The sequence below is a fragment of the Chionomys nivalis genome, chromosome 17, assembly GCF_950005125.1.
Source record: "Chionomys nivalis chromosome 17, mChiNiv1.1, whole genome shotgun sequence".
NCBI lineage: Eukaryota > Metazoa > Chordata > Mammalia > Rodentia > Cricetidae > Chionomys > Chionomys nivalis.
The window spans coordinates 36,243,595-36,264,433 of NC_080102.1; the positions used below are offsets into that span (position 1 = coordinate 36,243,595).

At 52.4% G+C, this 20,839-nt stretch overlaps 1 protein-coding gene across 1 annotated transcript in view; it reads right to left on the reverse strand.

The window, feature by feature from the left end:
- The window catches only part of Cacna1i (calcium voltage-gated channel subunit alpha1 I), a 112,438-nt gene that overhangs the window by 84,118 nt on the left and 7,481 nt on the right, over nucleotides 1-20,839 (reverse strand). Inside the window, exon 2 of the mRNA XM_057791404.1 lies at nucleotides 17,041-17,293. Coding sequence (XP_057647387.1) covers nucleotides 17,041-17,272 — 232 coding nt within the window. The 5' untranslated portion in view covers nucleotides 17,273-17,293. The remainder of the gene's footprint in view (nucleotides 1-17,040; nucleotides 17,294-20,839) is intronic.

Here is a 20,839-nt window from a genome sequence, read left to right on the forward strand (position 1 = left end):
CATCAGATCAATGCAGTTTCCTTGATGGCAAAGCTGACTTTTCAGCAGGCTCAAGAGACAATAATCAAACACCCTCGTTGGTGGCAGGGACCTTCTAACACCTCAGCCCCACCACCAGCCAGACTCAAAGGAACCCAATAGAAGCCTGGACCCTTACCAGCCCTCCCAAGTCTCACTGTCTCCCGAAGCCCTCAAGGCCTCACAGAGAAATGAGAACATACAAAGCACCTGCTGTATACCAGGTGCCTAGTGAATGCCTGCTGATTACAAACACCCCCGGGTGACTGGGAGTATTTGCTAAAGAGCTTTCGAGCCAAACATCGAGCCGGGAGTGCGGGCGTAGGCCTGTGATCCTGCACTCGGGAGGGAGAAGCAGGATGAGTTTGAGTTTGAGGCCAGCCTGGGCTACATAGATCCTATCTTAAACAAACCTGGAATGTCAGCATGCACAGCAAGGAGCCAGGAGGTCCCTCCCAGTGTGCAGAGCCAGCCAGCAGGGTCAATAGGACAGCAGAGCCAGGGCTCTCCTAGATAACGGAGGGGACAGAGATCCCAAACAGATGCTCTCTGCTCATTGCTTACTATGGCCTTGGGTGGAAGCTGAAGGTGTCTTTATAAGCCCTTTGGATGACAGCTGCCTCACAGCATTCCAAAGAGAGTCCGCCTGGCTGGGTATGGTAGAACACACATGCCACTACCGCAGGGGGATCACTAGTTAGAGGACACCCTGGACTACAGTGACCCTGCCTCAAAAACAATGGCAATAAAAGAATTGGGCAACCCACAAAAGCCCAAGCTTGAGACGCAGCCTCTGCTCTGTCACCCTGGCAGACGCTACTGCTGCTGCCAAGTGACAGAAAAGGAAACTGAGGCAGCCAGCATTATGGCATGTGACATGATAGAATCTGTACTGCTTCTTGCTGACTCCAGGTACCATGTTCTCAACCACACCCTGGGCACACTGGGCTCAGCACCTTAGGCCTGGGTTCCTCTGATGCTGGTGTTCAGGGGACCCTGCTTTGCTCTTCCTGACTGTGGCTTCAAGAGAGAAAGTCAAGGCTGTATTTGCCACCCCAGCCTTAAAAGACCAAGCTGAATCAATGCGAAACTCCACAGCCTAGCACTGAGTCCTGGGAAGAACAGAATGTGGGCCAGGGTGGGTGGGCTCAGTGCCACCAGGAACTCCACCGTGCAAGGACCTCAGACACATGCACACGTGGCTGCCAGACCCAGGCAGAAGAGTGACCAAGTAGAGAGACAGTGCACTCTCCTAAGCAGGTCCTGCAGGGCAGCCTTGTCTCAGAGAGCAGCCACAGGCCTGCATGGTTACCATGACGACCACCACCCTCCTTCCCTCATAGCTGATGTGAGCCTTCTATACTTGGGGGTGGGGGCGCTAGAGGGGGCCTTGGGCTAGGCGGGAATGGCCAAGTTTGTTTTTATTTTTGTCAAATTGAAATCTGATCTGTTTCCCAGGGTTCTATTCAGTTGTCTAATATGTCAAGTGGAGGACAGGGGCTGGGGCCAAGTCCTCCATGACAGGGAACAGACATGACAGCTGTCTCCCTGCCAGGATTCCTCGATCTACCTCCGGGACAGTGGAGAGTTCAGGCCAGGGGACCTCAGAGGGCTGGTCTGTCCAGCCCAGGTCTTGAGCCAGTTCTGTTTCCCTGAGGCCAGGTTCCAAGCATCTATGGAGTGTCTGCTGTGTAGCTGATATGTGTGCTCAGTCCATCAGTACTGAGGCAAAGTTAGTTCAGTTCATTCCCTGGAGGTCCCCAGAGTGTGGCCCCACTGCCAAACCATTCCTGATATGTGGTGTTTCTGCCACATGACAGTGGCTACCATATTTGAATGCCCAGGGTTTAAGGCTATCCACCCATCCATTCATTCATCCATCGACTCAACTCATCTGATGGACAACGGTCATTCTGCAGAGCTGTTTTACAGGGTCTACTCAATGTGAGCACAGACTCGGGCTGGGGCTTGTGGAGGCGAGCACTAACATCCAGCAGGTAGAGACCAAGGATGCTGCCAAACACCTAAATTGCACAGGACTGTCCTGTCACAAAGAAACAGTTGGTTCAAATTGTCAACAACACCAAGACTGAGAAACTTCGTCGGATATTTCCATGGTGTACACGACACAACCAGGAAAAAGAACGAGCCACCAATATTCACGGCAGGAGAGTGGAATCTTTGTTGGGTGAAGAAGACAAACACACAGAGATCATCTGCATCCAGGTCTAGGAAGTCTAAAATCAGACAAAAGCGCTCTGAATAGCGGCAGGGTGGGGAAATTGCCACGGGAGAAGAGGACCAAGTTGCTTCCAAGGACTGAGATGGTCTCAAACTGAGTGGTGGTCACAGAAGACAAATTGTAGGGAACTGTATGGACCCGGTGACATGTGAGCTCACCTGCCTGTATGTTTTACATCACTGAAAAGCAAAAACAGAAGCGGGGCGGGGGGGGGCGGACACCTGCAATCCTAGCACTCAGGAAGCTAAGGGAGGAGGATCTCTAGTTTGAAACTTTGTCTTAATAAAAGAAAGAAAAAAGGAAGGGAGGGAGGGAGAAAAGGAGGGGGAGGGGGAAGAGTACAGAACAACTTCTCTGAGGAAAAATAAAAATACAACAATTAAAACACAAGTTGGCAAGATGACTCAGAACACTGGCTGCTCTTCTAGAGGACCTGGGTTCTGTTCCCAGATTCCACATGGAAGTTTGCAGCCATCTGTAACTCCAGCCCCAGGGGATCCAATGCCCTCTTCTGGCCTGTGTGGGCACCAATCAGTCATGTGATACACAGACATACATGCAGACGAAGATTCATACATACAAGATAAAAATGAACAAATCTTATAAAAAAATTCGGGGGTGTGTGGGTGGGGATGGGATGTGTGTGGTTCAGAAGACAGAGTGTCTGACTGTTTAGCATACACGAAGCCTGGATTCGATCCCCGGTGTATATTCCTGTAATCCTAACAGGGCGAAGACCAGAAGGAGGAAGCTCTTCATTGGCTACATAGTGAGTGTGAGGCCAGACGGGTCTATACAAAACCCTGACTCAAAAATGAAACACACAGGCAACATGTTGGGGCCCCACTGGCTCTGGCCTCCACTGTTATCCTCAGCAGCCCTTGTACTCCAGATCAGTGACTTACCTGCAGGCATGGCTAAGGAAAGTCCTAGTCAGAATGGGGTCCCATCAATCCCTCTTCGGATCTACCTCACCATTTCTACTGCACCCCAAGGAGAAGGGTATAGCATATGCTATTACATTCACCTTCTAGTCACGGAGAAGAAGGTCTAGAGACTGTACAACTGGCCCCAACATCACAGCAGTTGAGTCGGGCAGAAAACCACTCCAGGAAGTGAACTGGCACACAAAGGTACAGGTTCCACTCGGCTCGCCTGTCCCCAGTGACAAGAAGTGTCCTGGAGGAGACAGCCAAGCCTTGTTGGCTCTGCTCACAAGCCCTGAAGTCCCAAAGTCCCTTAAAATGAAGACAAGAGACAAATCCACCCCCTTCTCTCCCTCTTTGCCTCTCTGCCTTCCTGTCCCCAGCCCCCTCCAGAGTCCCCACCATATGAGAATTCAGTGGATTTGTCCAGTCTCTGATTCCCATATGCCCAGCAAGCTATGATGCCTGGCACAGACAGTCAGAGTGGAGGAGGCAACAGAGAGCAGATAAAGATGCCAGCCTGGAAGAGAACCTAGGGTGGGTGGTCCCCAGGAAAGAGGCTCTGGCCAAGAAGACTTGCCAGACATACCACTTGGCCACTGGAGAAGAGAGGGTGGGGCAGTCACCAGGGCTACAGCTATCCAGAAAAAGACACAGCCTCAGGAGCCCACCTTAGAGAAACTGCACCTACAGAACTCGCCATGACTTCCAGCAGTCAAATGGGAACACATCTCTAAGACAACCCAGACTTGGGCACCCTGTGCTCCTTATGGCAGAACATGACCATCCCATTCAACAAATCCACAGCCCCCTGGAGCCGCATTCCACCCCATGACTACCTTGGAGATCTGACCGTTTCACCAGCAGAACCGTCCTCTCCACCTCCCCCTCACACCCCACATCCCTAAGAGTCTCTGGACAGTCCCCTCCCTCAGCCTTGCCTTCTGGAATGCATCCTCCACATGTAGCCCAACAGCTCTCTCCAAACCAAAAGCTTGGATGCCCTGCACCACACCGCCCCCAGCCTCTTCTCAGCCCTGAACACTTGCTTGGCATTCAAGGCCATTTGTCTTCAGCACCACCCAGCCTCATCACTGTCCTAAGAGGCACTCCATCGAAAGCCTTACCACACGTCTGTTCTGTACAGGGATGGGGTCAAGGCCTGGAGAAGAGGCATCCATGGACTATGAGCTCGAGCACAAGAAGTTCTCTCATTAGCAGAAGGGGAGTATACTTTACACACCAAAGCCCCTGGAAAGGCTTCATGGGAAGAAAAACAGTGCCCAACAGATACTTGTCTTGGCACTGAGCAGATGACAGGAGGCATTAAAAATGGGGACGGGGTGGCCAAATAGCATTTGCCAAACATGGACCAGCGGATGAGTGGAGGGGCTGATGCAAGTGTGGGCAGGAGGCAGGGAGGGGCCTCCTCGTGAAGGACAGGTGGAAGATGGTTAGAAAGCAAATAGATGCTGCACAAATGTGAGGCTCTGTGAGTGGATGGTTGGAGAGATGGAAGACAGGTAAGGGAAAGGTGGGTGGAATCATGAACCTGTGGATGGATGGACGGATGGATGATGGATGGATGGATGATGGATGGGTAGATGGATGGATGATGGATGGGTGGATGGATGGACCTGTGATTGGATGGATGCATGCATGCATGCATGCATGTATAGGCAGGTGGATGAATGAACCTGTGGTTGGAATGACGGATGGATGGATGCATGCATGCATGCATGTGTAGGTGGGTGAATGGACGGACCTGTGGTTGGATAGATGGATGGATGGATGGATGGATGGATGGATGGATGGATGGATGGATGGGTTGTGAGTGGTTAAATGGACAGATGATAAGTTAATGGGTAGATGTGTGGACAGAAGACAGGTGGACATGTGGGTTCCTGGAAAGTGCTAGACACAGGATGCTGAAGGTGATAGCAGTTCCAGCAGTGAATGAGGCCTGGGTGGTACAGGGTTTCCTCCCACCTGCATGAGAAACACTCTCAGGCTCTCCCAGATCCAGCTCATACTGGTCCTGACCTTCCCCCAGACCTGGGGTTGTCGCCCTCAGGTGACTTTGAGGCAGGCAGTTCTCTGAATGGGCTATCCCATGCACATTGTCTTATGTCCCCTGGGAACAAAATCAGCCTCACAGCAACCTCCAGCTCCCAATTGTATGGGTCAGGAAACTGACACGCAGGGAAAGTGTGACTCAGCCCCAAGGTCACCATGTTTGTAGCCTGCAGAGAACAGACCTGAGTCAGGTCCCATCACCACCACAAGCTGGCAGTGACCAGGGTAGGTCTAGGAACCTCTCCCACTGCAGCTTCATCCCCAGAGGGACTTCTACCCTAGAGGGACACGGAGCCCAGAGAGGCCAAGGTGTTTGTCCCAGTACCACACAGATCCACCTGGCAGATCACGATGGTGCAGCAACTGGCAGGGAGATTGGCAGAAAGACATTCTGTCTGATTAAAAAGACTATTGGTTCCTCTCTGAGGGAAACGAACAGGGCCATTTATCTCCCAACAACATTCTGATGGTCTGAGGGAGACAGCAAGTCAAAGTCAGCTTAGAAGCCCTGGGCAGAATATAAAAGCCAACTAGAATTCAGTAACTTTTACGTCTTTAGTCAGTCCGTGTCATGTTCATGGGTGTCTTCCTTGTCACCTCCTGTCACCCTCACCTCCAGGCTGGGTCACTCCACTCAGCATCTTCATCCTAGCCACCTTCTATTCTACATAGTGAGACTTTGGTGGGCTCCCACGCTGGGACATCTGACCTCATTATCTTGTCGTTGTGTTCCCAGGATTCCTCTTCCATGCTTTTCCACCACCCTGCTGCAGAAGGGTTGAGACATGGCTGCCTCTTACTTTTGACCAGGGGTGCTGTAGATACCTTGGGTGTCTGGCTATGGGGTAGGACTGAACCCTGGGGCACCTCCATTCAGAGTCAGGAAGTTCCAACTCCCGCTGGATGAACAACAGATGCAGTCAAACAATGTCGCCATAGGAACCTCTTGGCCAGATGCAGGCTCTGTCTCTCTCTCTCTCAGAACCCTTCCACACACATGTCATGGCACATGCACACACACACGTACACATATGTATAGAGTAAATTAGTTAATATTTAAAAGAAAAATAAAAGGGGGAAGAAAGTGAGGGTGTGTGTCCATAGCTCATCCCTGCTGGTCACCTGCCGTGTCCCCACACCACCACCCAATGTTACACGTACCAGCCCTTGCCTGGCCACAGCCTGCTCTCCAGTCCCTGCCTCACTGTCCCAGGCCTGCAAGTCTCCACTGTTCCCTCTACCAGATCACACTCCTTCAACCCCTCTGGAAACTCCTATTCATACAGAGAGACCCAGATGACCCTTCCTGCAGTTAGGCCTCATCAGTGCCCCAGGACTCCGTCACAGGCAGCCTCTCCCCCGTGGCTCTTACTACACAGAACTCTCCAGCATAGATCCCGAGGAGGCCCAGAAGGACTAGGATATTCCCAGTCTGGCCAAGCTCCTCTCAGTGGCTGTTGGGACCCTGGTGGCCAGTTGGAACGCAGTCTCTGCTCTGGCCGCCAGTTGCATATTGGGGGATGGTACTTGACTCTGACTTTTATTTCTGAGAAAAACAACTTTCTCCACACCAGATGGAGGAAACGGACAATTTCCCGGACATGTGTTGCTTCTCCCAGCAGTGCCTGCTACCGTCTGGACTGTCCCATTAGGCCAGGGCTGGAGGAGGAGGGGACAGCTCCCTTCAGGGAGCCCCTCCTACCCGGAGAGAGCTGAGCCAGGCAGCCTGAGAGAGGGTTCACAGTGCTGGGCTCTAACTAAGCAGCCAGCTTATAACATATAATATATAATTACATATAAGAGGTGTCACCTCTTAACATTCAACAGGTAACCTTGGGTGAACACAAGCCTCCTGGGTCTCCATCTCACCCCACTCCCCAGCTAAAGGACATAGAGTTAGCACACTCCCTACACACACACACACACACACACACACACACACCACACACCCTTGGGAGGTGACAAAGCCACAGAGCAGCAGAGACATGAACTTGGAGACGGAATGCTGACCCAACATTAACTCCAGGCTTGACCGGACAGCAGACACCGGCCCTGCTTTCTGGGGTCTGGGGAAGCTGGACTGTGTGGAGCTGCTAGGGTTCATAGCACTGAAGAAGTGGGGGAAAATAGTAGACAACAAGGAACACAAACCCCATGGGGAAGCATGGGGGGGTGGTTCTGGGCTTTAGGGCAGAACATAGAGTGACGTCAGGGAGCGCAGAGGCAGTCAATCAGAGTAAAGAGCAGACATCTGGAGTCCAGACCATTACACTATGCTGAGCCCATTGCAGAGACCAGGGGACCCCATAGCTGAGTCAGGAAGACAGAGGGAAGGAGGGAGGGACAGACAGAAGGAGGAAGGGAGAGTCGGAGGGAGGGAGGGAGCAGCATCCTCTAGGCATCTGTGAAGAATGACAAGTTCAGGAACCCCAGGCCTGCAGGAGAAAGGAAAGTTTGGGGGAGAACAGCAATACCCAGGCAAGGTACTGCCAGAAACAACACAGTCTGAGCCCCTGTCTCTGCTCTAGGAGAAAGAAAGGGGAACAAGGCCAGCTGCTACATGGAGAATGAGGGATAAGGACCAGCAAAAGCCCAACCCCAGACCTTCTGCACCCCCAATAGGAAAGGTTTAGGTGGCTGGGTGGTGGTGGCACGTGCTTTTAATCCCAGGCAGAGGCAGGTGGATCTCTGTGAGTTCAAAGCCAGCCTGGTCTACAAGAGCTATCTAGGACAGGCTCCAAAGCTACAGAGAAACCCTGTCAAAAAAAAAAAAAAAAAAAAAAAAAGGTTTAGGTATGGTAAGGAGGGGACTTCACAGTGACCCAGAGCCTACACACACACACACACACTGAGAGATCCAAGATCTTCTCTTATCTGGCAGCTTGGAGTCCTGTCTAACACAGCAGAACTGAGAAGAATCCAATCCAGAGACAGGGCCAGACTAGTTGATCAAGATGGGGCAGCAGCGATGAGGGCAGGGTCTTTTGCAGTGCTAGACTGCCCTTTCCTTCCTTCATTTACTGTGTCCCAGCACACATCATACATGTACATACACTTAAGAGCATACGCGTGCGCGTGCGCGCGCACACACACACTATGCCCGCTCTTACCCTGGAGCAGCACACACTTCCCACTTGCATCCCCTGGGCTCCTGAGCCCATCAGTAGAGCCCAGCTACCCAGCTGCTGCAGGCCCTGTTAGCTCTTCCAGCCATGTAGGGATATACACAGCCATACTCAGCACTTAGCAGCGTGCCCAGTGCTGGCCCTGGAACTCTCGTCCCACCTCGATGTTCCCAACCAGTTTTCACCATGGCCCTGTGACACAAACAAACACACAAGCGGAAGTGCAGCAAGGGAAGGACCTCACCCCAGGCCACTCGGCATCAAACCAGGCTCAGACCTTCATTCCCTCGGACACCAAGATGCAGACACCCTGGCTTCACTGAGTCACTTGTGTCCAACACTAGCCCCAAAGGTTGCAACATCCCCCCCATAACCCGCTCTCTAGACCCCTGGACCACGCTCCAGGATCTATCACTTGTCATCAGGGTCCCCAGGCACCTTTTCTGGGAGGTCTCACAGGCTCCACTCCTAGGGCCACGGAACGACTACCACCGTGGCCTATGAAACACCTGGCACTCCGTGTCTGTCCTTGGGCTCATCATTCCCATTTCCTCCATGAACAGACACTCCGAGTCTCTCATGACCAGCATAAACCTGTGACCACAACAAGACCTGTCCCATTTCCATCCAGATATGGGCCAGTTCAACCAGGGTAAATACCAGAACCAGCCACTGGCCACCTCATCAGCCCCCAGCAGGCAGTGGGCTGGAGTTCCACAAAGGTGGTAGCAAAGAAGTCAACGCCTGTCTCCCTTCCAAACTACTGCCTGTCCTGTCGTTCTGCAAACAGAGAGAGACAAAGAGATCCAGAGGGAAGGGACTGGTCCAAGGTCACTGAGCAGCTGGTCCTGCCTGAGCCCAAACAACAGAGAGTTCCTCTCAGCCATTTGGCTTCCCCACCAGGCTTTGGCCTTTCACTGCCCAGCACTGGCTATCACTGGCTAAGGAACACACAGGAGAGGGAGGGGCCGCAGAGATATGCCCAGCTGGCCACCGTCAGGAGGCTCCTGAGTATACGTACCAAGAGCCTGGGGACCTTTGACCTTACCCACTGCCTGAAGCTGCCAAGAAAACTTCTGGCCCCCAGGTAGAGTGTGGAGAACTGGGTTCAGGTAGTAGCAGAGTTCTGGATAAAGCTAAGGGTGGGAGGAGACAGAAGTGGAGGGTTCAGGCCAGTTTTGCCACTTGCTGGCTGTGTAACCTGGTTGGATAAAAGTAACTCAACCTCGGTGAGCCTCACTGTCCTCACTGTCATCTGTAAAATGGAGTCATGAAGGCACCTGTCTCCAAAGATGGCTAGGATGGTTATTCAAGACAATGCTGCAGGTAGAGCCCGCCATCCAGACCACGGCAGGTGAACATACACTGGAAGCCTGAGGGGAGCCACCTTTAACCCTGTGTCATGGCCCAATTACAGAGATGGAAAAGGTGAGTCTCCAAGATGGGCAATGAACGTGAGCACAAGCAACCACTTACCCCTAGGTGGGGATTTGAAAGCCCAGTGGGGGTGGGAAGGGGGCTTCCAGATTAGACACAGCTTGGGGAGGGGGGCAGGTGGTGAATGCCATGGTCAATTGATATATGCCCTGACCCTGGCTTGACCACGAGCAGCCAGACTCACAGTGATTCATGTTAATAACAGAGATGGAATCAGATTTTTCCCGGGAACAATGTCCTCTGAAGGTATTACATTCCATCTAAGGGCCTGTCGCCTGGCATCTTATTGAATCTCCTGCAGGCAAAGTGTTTACTGAGCCGTGTGTGCATGCATGAGAGCCCATTCACCCCATGACTCTCAATGCAGTGGTAACCATGCCAGCCTTGCTCCTTTGTGAAGCTCTGCTGTTGCATCTCCCTCCCCTACGACACTGGTCTTCAGTATGCCCTGTGAAGAGAATACCACCGCCCTCTTCCACCCGCCATGGGACTGAAGCTGTGACACTGGCCACGGTTGCCCAGCAATGAGCAGAAGAACCAGCCCCAGTCTGTGTGACTCAGGTAACCAGCCACTTCCACAAGTCACACTCGTCTCCCCTGTGAGTCAAACTGCAGCGCGGTCTGTGCATCGCAAACCCAGAGGCCTCCCAGTTGCTAGCGAGCGCCCCAGACCTAGGCTAGGCAGGGAGTAGGCTGATACTTGGGTGAGCGGGGTCCCCGCCTACGAGGGTCCCCACAGCCTGGTGGCTCACAGTGAGTCAGGCAGTGACTCAGGCCTTGTTGGCTCTGAGCTGCACAAGAAGCTGAGTCAGGAGCACCAAGTTCCAAAGAACCCTGAGCCAGGGCCCCAGGAACCAGGAAAGTGAGCTCAGAATGGATTATCAGGGGCTGACCCCCATTACACTGCCCTGCCTGCAACTGGTAATAATGAGGGGCAGCTCCCCCTTGCCTGGCCTGACATTGCAGGCCTTTACCCTTCAGGCTCAATTTTAGCGAGGAGCTAAGCCACCATCCGCAGAGACTGCACATGCAAAGGGTCATATTTGGTGGTCACAGTAACCTAGGGATGCTCAGCATTCTGTGCTCAAGGTCAGGAATGACCAGCATCCTGTAATGTGCAAGACCGTCCAGACCCTCAAATGCCAACAGCCCAAAATCCAAGCAGGGCTCCATTATAGAGGAGCATTAGATTAAGTGCTTCCAAGTCTCCCTCCGCTAACACTGTGAGGACGAGGTTAAACGTTACCCTACCCAGGGCCCTCCCGCAAGAACTAAGTTGAGTACTACTTACCCACTGAGGAGCACCAGTTGAAACACTTCCCTAACTTCCTCCCACTGAGAAGGACTAGGTTAGACACCACCTGACACTGCTCCCACTGATAGCTGGAGAGACATTTCCAACTAGGAGAGCTGACCCTTGACACCTCCTAGGAGCCCCCTCTCTAACACAGGCTCTCTGAGCACCTGAAGCCTATTCTGAGGTCCCCCAAGTCCCGGCCACAGAGCCCCCTGTTGATGCAGCAGTCTCCTGGCTCCCACCTACCTATCTACTAGGAGACTTCAGCCCCAGCTCTGTGATCACAGCCCCAAGTCCCAGGTCCCTGGACCCCAGGCACACAACATCCCAGCCGCCAAGTTCACACATCTGGAACACAAATTGAGCTTGGATTATTGAAGTGTCCAGTTTTCCTGTTGCCCAGCCTTAAATCCTACCTGTAAACTCTTAGACTTCAACACAGAAGCTTCTAGACTAATTGATTCTGAGCCTGGAATCCTTGAACTCAGTCTGCTTCGGCACCACCCCAGCTGTGATCTGATGTTCCCAACCCCAATACAGAAACAGCAGCTGTTATCATGGACAGCACCAGACATTCAGGGTTGAGGAGACTTTCCCGAGGAAGATGGGGAAAAGACAGGAGGAAGGGAGGGAGGAGGTAGAAAATGAAGGATGTGGAAGAAAGATGGAAATGGAGGAGATGGGAGATGGAGGATGGAGGAGATGGAGGAGGATGGAGGAGATGGAGGAGGATGGAGGAGGATGGAGGAGATGGAGGAGATGGAGGAGATGGGAGATGGAGGATGGAGGAGATGGAGGAGGAGATGGAGGATGGAGGAGATGGAGGAGGATGAAGGAGGATGGAGGAGATGGAGGAGATGGAGGATGGAGGAGATGGAGGAGATGGAGGAGGATGGAGGAGATAGAGGATGGAGGAGATGGAGGATGGAGGAGGATGGAGGAGATGGAGAATGGAGGAGGATGGAGGAGATGGAGGATGGAGGAGGATGGAGGAGATGGAGGATGGAGGAGGATGGAGGAGATGGAGGATGGAGGAGGATAGAGGAGATGGAGGATGGAGGAGGATGGAGGAGATGGAGGATGGAGGAGGATGGAGGAGATGGAGGAGGATGGAGGAGGATGGAGGAGATGGAGGATGGAGGAGATGAAGGAGATGGAGGAGATGGAGGAGATGGAGGAGGATGGAGGAGATGGAGGAGATGGAGGAGATGGAGGATGGAGGAGATGGAGGAGGATGGAGGAGATGGAGGAGGATGGAGGAGATGGAGGAGATGGAGGAGATGGAGGATGGAGGAGATGGAGGAGGATGGAGGAGATGGGGAGATGAAGGAGGATGGAGGAGATGGAGGAGATGGAGGAGGATGGAGGAGATGGAGGAGATGGAGGAGATGGAGGATGGAGGAGATGGAGGAGGATGGAGGAGATGGAGGAGGATGGAGGAGATGGAGGAGATGGAGGATGGAGGAGATGGAGGAGGATGGAGGAGATGGGGAGATGAAGGAGGATGGAGGAGATGGAGGAGATGGAGGAGGATGGAGGAGATGGAGGAGATGGAGGAGATGGAGGATGGAGGAGATGGAGGAGGATGGAGGAGATGGAGGAGGATGGAGGAGATGGAGGAGATGGAGGATGGAGGAGATGGAGGAGGATGGAGGAGATGGGGAGATGAAGGAGGATGGAGGAGATGGAGGAGATGGAGGAGGATGGAGAAGATGGAGGAGGACAGAGGAGATGGAGGAGATGGAGGATGGAGGAGGATGGAGGAGATGGGGAGATGAAGGAGGATGGAGGAGATGGAGGAGATGGAGGAGGATGGAGGAGATGGAGGAGATGGAGGAGGATGGAGGAGATGGAGGAGATGGAGGATGGAGGAGATGGAGGAGGATGGAGGAGATGGAGGAGGATGGAGGAGATGGAGGAGATGGAGGATGGAGGAGATGGAGGAGGATGGAGGAGATGGGGAGATGAAGGAGGATGGAGGAGATGGAGGAGATGGAGGAGGATGGAGGAGATGGAGGAGATGGAGGAGATGGAGGATGGAGGAGATGGAGGAGGATGGAGGAGATGGAGGAGGATGGAGGAGATGGAGGAGATGGAGGATGGAGGAGATGGAGGAGGATGGAGGAGATGGGGAGATGAAGGAGGATGGAGGAGATGGAGGAGATGGAGGAGGATGGAGAAGATGGAGGAGGACAGAGGAGATGGAGGAGATGGAGGATGGAGGAGGATGGAGGAGATGGGGGAGATGAAGGAGGATGGAGGAGATGGAGGAGATGGAGGAGGATGGAGAAGATGGAGGAGGATGGAGGAGATGGAGGAGATGGAGGAGGATGGAGGAGATGGAGGTGGTGGAAGGTGAACAGGAGGTGAAGAAGGGGAAACAGAAGGTGGAAGAAGGCATGAAGGTGAGAAAAGAGAAGGAGTATTGAAAGAAAAGCAAGATGGAGGAAGAGAAAAGTGGTGGAAGCCAGAGGATGGAGGAAAGGGAGGAGGGTTGAGAATGAAGAATAAAGAAAGGAAGGAGGATCAGGGAGAAAAGATGGAGGATAGAGGATTGGAAATGAAGAATCAAGACAATACAGAAAAGGAGTATGAAGAATGAAAATTGGGTTAAGAAGGAAAGAAGGTGGAGGACGGAGGAAAAGGAAACGATGGAGAAAGAAGGCCAGAGGAGGGATGAAGGGTGAGGAGGATAGAAGGAGGAAGAAGGATGGTTGAAGGTGAAGGAGAAACAGTGGCAGAAGGGATGGAGAATGGAGGGAGAAGTAGGGGGCAGATAAGGAAATGGGAGGAAGGGAGGATGGTGGAAGAAAGGGAGTAGGGGAAATAAAGGAAGATGGAGGAGGTGAGAGACGGAAGGGATGAAAGAGAAGTGGAGAAGATGGAAGATGGATGGTGGAGGAAAGAGGATAAGGTACGTGGAAGGAAGGAGGAATGGGGTGCAGGTGGATAACAGGAGGGTGGAGGGTAGAGGGAGGAGGGGATGCAGGTGGGTACCAGGAGGATGGAGGGAGGAGGGGGATGCAGGTGGGTACCAGGAGGATGGAGGGTAGAGGGAGGAGGGGATGCAGGTGGGTACCAGGAGGATGGAGGGAGGAGGGGGATGCAGGTGGGTAGCAGGAGGATGGAGGGTAGAGGGAGGAGGGGATGCAGGTGGGTACCAGGAGGATGGAGGGAAGAGGGGGATGCAGGTGGGTAGCAGGAGGATGGAAGGAGGAGGGGATGCAGGTGGGTACCAGGAGGATGTGTGAAATCAGAAGAGGGCAGAGAAAAAAGAGAAGTGTGGCTGATCTGTGTCCCTTTGGTTAAATCTCTCTTTTTAAAATTAATTATTTTTATATGTTTGCAATATGTCTTCAGGGGTCTGCAGAGGCCAGAAGAGATCCCTCAGAGCTTGTCTTAGTTAAGGTTTCTATTACTGCCATTAAATACAATGACCAAAAGCAGCTTGGGGAAGAAAGGGTTTATTTGACTTACAGCTCCATCACTAAGGGAAGTCAAGATAGAAAGTCAAAGCCGGGCGGTGGTGGCGCACGCCTTTAATCCCAGCACTCGGGAGGCAGAGGCAGGCGGATCTCTGTGAGTTCGAGACCAGCCTGGTCTACAAGAGCTAGTTCCAGGACAGGCTCCAAAACCACAGAGAAACCCTGTCTTGAAAAACCAAAAAAAAAAAAAAAAAAAAGATAGAAAGTCAAGGAAGGAACCAGAAGACAGGAACTGAAGCGGAGGCCATGGGGGAGTGCTGCTTACTGTCTTGAGCCCCATGGCTTGCTCAGCCTGCTTTCTTATACAACTCAGTACCACCAGCCTGGGGTAACACCACCCCCTGTGATCTATACTCACTCACATCAACCACTAATCAAGAAAATGCTAATCAGGCATAGAGGTGCACACTTTTAATCCCAGTACTTGGGAAACAGAGGCAAGTGGATTTCTGAGAGTTCAACGCCAGCCTGGTCCCCTCTTCCCAAAAGCTAGCTTGTGTCAAGTTGACAAAACTCTAACCAGGAAGAACTGGAGGTCCAAGTGGTTGTGAGCTGTCTGTGGGTCTTCTGGAAGAACACACACTGTTAACTACTGAGCATCTATCTCTCCAGCTCCAAATCTTTCACCCAGCTCCACCAAAGGCCCTTTCTCTCCCTCCCAAGCCAGCCCCATTGTGTCCCGCCCCAACTGAACTCACTGAGCAGAGGAGACAGGGAGGGTGACATCAATGGGCAGAGTGACTGGAGGGCCCTATTTAACCAACAGGTCAGCAATGTAGCTGCCCAGGCTAGCGGGTGACAACCTGAGTTCTAGTGCTAGGCATGTCCCACTGATGAGCATGGCCGGCCCTGGCTCCCAAAGCTGGAAGGAGACAGCTGACCAGCCCCTCCTCTCCAGATGGAGGGACTGGGACTCAGAGAAAAGGACAGGCACAAAGTCACACACACTCAGCAGACAGGACACTGGTCAACTCCCCAGTAAGGACCTCTCCATGGCACTTGGGACAGACAGCATGTGCCATGTCAGCCCAGTCAGCCCTGTCAGAGCCAATCAGAGTCACATTCCCAAGCCAAGATCTTCTGCAGGCCAGAATCATGGTGATCAGCCTACCAACAGAAGTTCAGAGAGGTCCAGTGACGTCATACAGCACCCAAAATGCTCTCCTGTCACCTGGCAAGACCTTTGACCTTGTCCCACTGTCTCCCTGGTCCTCTAGCCTTCTCTTCCTTGAAAGCTCAAACCTCAGCCAGGCATGGAGGGATCCATACCAAAGGTTTACCTTCCTTGGAAAGCCCAACACAGACCTGGGTAGTGGTGGCACACACCTTTAATCCCAGCACTCGGTAGGCAGAGGCAGGAGGATCTCTGTGAGATCGAGACCAGTCTGATCTACAGAAAGAGTTCCAGGATAATCAGGACCACATAGAGACCCTGTCTCAAAAAAGATGGAAGGAAAGAAGGTAGCTCAAACCTCTGGCAGCACTTCTTCTTCAGCCTGGACAGTCTGCTCGCGTGCTCCATGCCCCTAAATTGTTCTCAACACTTTTTTGTTTGTTTTTGAAGACAGCTTTGGAGCCTGTCCTAGAACTCGCTCTGTAGACCAGGCTGACCTTGAACTCACAGAGATCTTTCTTGTCTGCCTCCCAAGTTCTGGAGGTAGAAGGATCAGAAGTTTAAGGTCATCCTTAGCTGCACAGCTAATCTCAGCTATAAGAGACCTTGCCTCAAAAAGAAAAAGAAAAAGAAAAATCCACAACTTGATGTGAGGTTGCATGAAGAGCCCCAGGTAATCACAGAGGGCTGCCTAAGGAGGCAACACCGGAGATGTGAGTTAAAGGTAACAAATCACAAAGGATTTGGCCAGGTGAAGAGGAGAGGAAAAAGCATTTTAGCCAGAGGGAACAGGATGTGAGAAGCCCAGAGCATGGGTGAACCAAGGGGGAGCAGAGTGTGAAGGAGGAGGCTAGTTCAGGGTACCGAGGATCTGGTGGGCTAGGTTAGCATGTCACTGAAACCTTGGGGTCATAGGAACCTGTAAAGGATCTTGAATGTGTGTCCCAAAGTTTAAGAACTGGAAACCTTATACCCCATGCAACAGTAATAAGAAGGGAGATTCCACAGAAGCAATAAGGGCTCACGGGGTGAGTGCCCCAAGTAGAGTATTGCTGAGGGAGCTGGTCCCTTGCACAAAAACTGCCATCAGCAGCTTCCAGAAGTTTCACCTCAACAAGACCCCAGGTCCAGCCTCCACCCTTGACACCTCTCCAGATGGCTATGTGCCCACTCACCAAGGCCCAAGAGGCTCACTGCAGCCCTCAGTTCTGCTGGCCAGAGGACCATGTGGGCAGCCAGTGTCCAGGAAGTAGCGCTACCCATTCTCTCTTCCCATGCTGGCCCCTGGGCTGAGCACAGACACACCGGCCTCCAAAGGATATGGGTTACATACCATCTTGATGCACCAGTTCCGGGGGCTCGTGGTCTGGCGCAGGCAGAAGAAGGCAACAGGTGCCAGGTCTGGGTGTGGGACGTCAGGGTTGGTTCCATCCAGTGGCTCCTCCAGGCCTGGAGGGGATGGAGGGGGACTCCGAGGCCCTGGCTGCTCAGTGATTCCTGGCTCAGGGGCCGGGGCTGCTGCAGATGAGGGTGGCAAGGTGCTGTCAGCCATGTCAGCATGGAGCAGAGAGCCCTAGGGAGCAGAGAAGGACACATGGGGGGACTGGTTTAGCATCTACTACCCAGCCTACCTCCCCGACAGTGGGTGACACAGCTCAGACAGCCTAGCCACAGGGCCTCCCTCCCCTCCCCCTCACTGTAGCCACTGCACTTAAGTCAGAATCACTCAGCCAGATGGTCATTGGGCAAGCCAAGCTAGAGCGGGTTTCAGTAAGTCAGAACTATAAATAAATCAATAAAAAAAACCTCAGAATGTAAATGATGTCTTTTTCTTTTATTTTCATAGTGCTGAACTAGAGTTCTGGTTGGGGGTGTGACTCGGTGGTAGAGGGTATTCCCAATACTGTCATAATTAATTAATTAACTAAAGTCTAGGGCTAAGGATGTAGTTAGTAGAGTGCTTGCCCAGCATGCACACTGTCCTAGATTCGGTCTCCAGCATCACACAAACCAGGCACAGTGGCACACCTATATTCCTAGCACAGGAGAGGTAGAGGCAGAAGGAGCAGAAGTATAAGGGCACCCTCAACTACACAGGCTATTTAAAGTCAACCTAGGCTAGAGAACCTGTCTCCAAAAATTATTGAAATATCAAATAAGTTTAAAAGGAAAGGAGAGATGGCTGAGCAGTTAAGAATGCATGCTGCTCTGGCAAGGACCCTAGTTCAGTTCCCAGCACCCACATTAGGGCATTCACAACTGTCTGCAAGGGATCAGGGATCTGATGCCCTCTTCTGGACACTTTGGGCACCTGTACTCCCATACACACACACACACACACACACACACACACACACACACACACACATAGATACACATATAACTTTAAAATACTAAAATAAAGCTTTCTAATATAACACATAAAAGAGTAGAGTTATCTGTTCATCAAACCATCAAAAAATGAAGTAAAATTTTAGGGAAATAAAGATGTTACCATGAACACAGGCTGGGCTGCCAGAGCAATGTGTTACAAACGAGAAAGTGGGTGGTGTCAGACACTGAAGAGCAAGGAGGGACCAGCAGCAGCTTCCCTGAGGAAGTGACATTTGAGACCTCCAGTGAGCTCTTGGGCCAGGAACATGGCACCACACACACACACACACACACACACACACCAGGATGAGAACCCAGGGCTCTACAAGACTAATCTCTCCGCTTTACAGGTGGAGAACCCGAGGCCCAGAACAGACAGGTAAGAGCAGAGCTGGGCCTTAGTCACTTAACTTCTGGGTCTGTCTTGCCTCTCTGAAATCCTTAGTGCTTTCCCAAGGGGCCTCGATTTGAAGTGTCCTTGGCCTGCCAATCACACACTGGCCCTGACTCCACTCAGGGGCAGCTCTACATGCTAGTCTTCTTCTGATGCACCGGGCCAGTTCTCGGGGCTATCATAGGGAAACTGAGGCCCAGGAAGAGGGGTAGCTTGTACAGAACCAGGGGTACATGAGAAGCCAGAATTCCAGTTCCAGCCCTCCAAGCGGCAACTGGCACTGGCCTGACTTGCCCCCTGGCAGGCTGTCAAGGATAGCAATCCTAGAGCCCAGCGCCCTATAGCCTCCCCCTAGGGGCTACATATCCCTGAAGGCTTATCCAAACTCGGCAGCAGGAGGAGGTCAGAGGGCCTGCACTCCTGGCTGCTGCTGGCAGCTGCAAGGCCATTGACTGAGCCACCTTGAACTGATGGGTCCAGACACTTCTTTGTTCCCATGAGCAACGGACAGGAGCCGGTACTTCCTGCTGCTTCGCCCGGCTGGTCAGGGCTGCAGTGTTTTCTCCTGAGCTCCAAGTTTTGCTCCCATTTCCAGAAAAACAGCACAAACCTTACATAAGCACGTTGGCTAGCCACGCATCAGCCACCCAGGTAGAACGGCACCCTCCCTGGGGTGGCTCCAGTCTTCCCATCACTAGAGGCCAACTTTGGAACCCAACTCTCTCTCCACCAACCATCACTGTAGCCAAAGGGGACCTCCTGGGTCCCTAGGGCAGCGCTGCATCTCCCAAGCCTCAACTCACGCTACTCCCTCCTACTACAGCATACTCTCTTGGCCTCCATATCCCTACTTGTCCTGATTGTCCTGAGCCCCTACTGTGTGTACAACCTCCATGGCTATGGTAAACTTGCCCTCGTTCAGCCCACACAACAGCCTAAGAAAAGGATACACACACATTCAATCCACTTCTCTTTCTGGTTTTTCACTACCCCAATCTCCCCCCAATGCAGTGTACAGTTTTTGCTTTCGTATCTCTGTGATTTCAGACCTGTCTCACTAGCCTTCAACAAGGCTGTAACTGAGAGCACAGATTGTTGCCCTATTACCTTTACAGCTGTAACTCCAGCCCCTGGAACAGCGAGTGCCTGGAACATACTAGATGCTCAATAAATGTTTGTTGGATACATAAATCAAAAGTATTGAAAAGTAAATAAACAAGGGGGATATGGTGGGAATCACAATGAATCACCTTTTCTTCTAAAGGAAGAGCCATTTAAAAGCAAAAGAGAAAGGAGCAGCCAGCGACGCTCTGGGGAAAGGACACTCCAGGCAGGAGGAACGGCATGCGCGGAGACTAGGAGGCTAGAAAAGGCTGAGCGCGTTTAAGGAACAGAAGAAAGGAATGAGGCCAGTGTGGCTAATGGAGCAGAGAAAGGGAACCGGAGAGCTCCAGCAGGAGCTCTGAGTGCAACCTAAGTCACTGGAGGGCTTTAGGCAGGAGACTGGTGTACCCTGAAGAGCATGGCTAATGGCCTACCCTTTAGGGGTAGGAGTTAGTCAGGGAGTGTCAGAGGTGGAACATGGAGAACAAGAGGGCTGGGTAAATGGACCGGGAACATAGAAAAGACTCTGGATTTGCATCCCCGTCATGGGAACCCTCCATGCAGCCACACAGAGGGGAAGTTGCTGGGCATAGAGGCCTCACACAACTGGCCACACCTTCCCCTCCTGCCACCTGCTGTTTGGTTCTCTCGCCCCTGTTTAGCCACACTAAGTTACCATCCTCCATCCTCCTACCTCTCCTGCTAACCCTGTGCTTACTGCCACTAAGGACACCATCTCCGTGACAGCCCAGCTTCCTGCCCCTGGCCTGCTTCTCACACTCACCTAAGCCTCCATCCTCAACTTGATCCCTAGTGGCCACCCAGTCTCTGGCCTCTGGCAGAGGTTGGATCTGCATTTGACTTGATTTCAGCGCTCCTTCATCCAGCTTCCTTCCTTTGACTTGGTCCCAAACACCCATGCGGTCTCTACTCTCTAACCTGCTCCCCAGTGACTGCTTTGCCTCCACTCTCCATCCTTAGAGTTCCGACATCTAGGTCTAAATCCCCTCCTTCCTGCCTGAGGCCTACCAGGTGCCTGACTAGAACCTTGGAGGAATCAGCCGCTGAGCTCTTGAGCTCCACCCTGTCGGCATATAAAGCCTCACCAGGACAAAAAGACATCAGTAGGTTCAGAGTCAGAGTTCCTCCGCATCGCCAAAGCACCTCCCTCTTGGCACTCTCTGGATCTGATCCTGACACTTTCCCCCACCATTCTTCCAGGTAGTTGTATGGCAACCACAAGAAGAG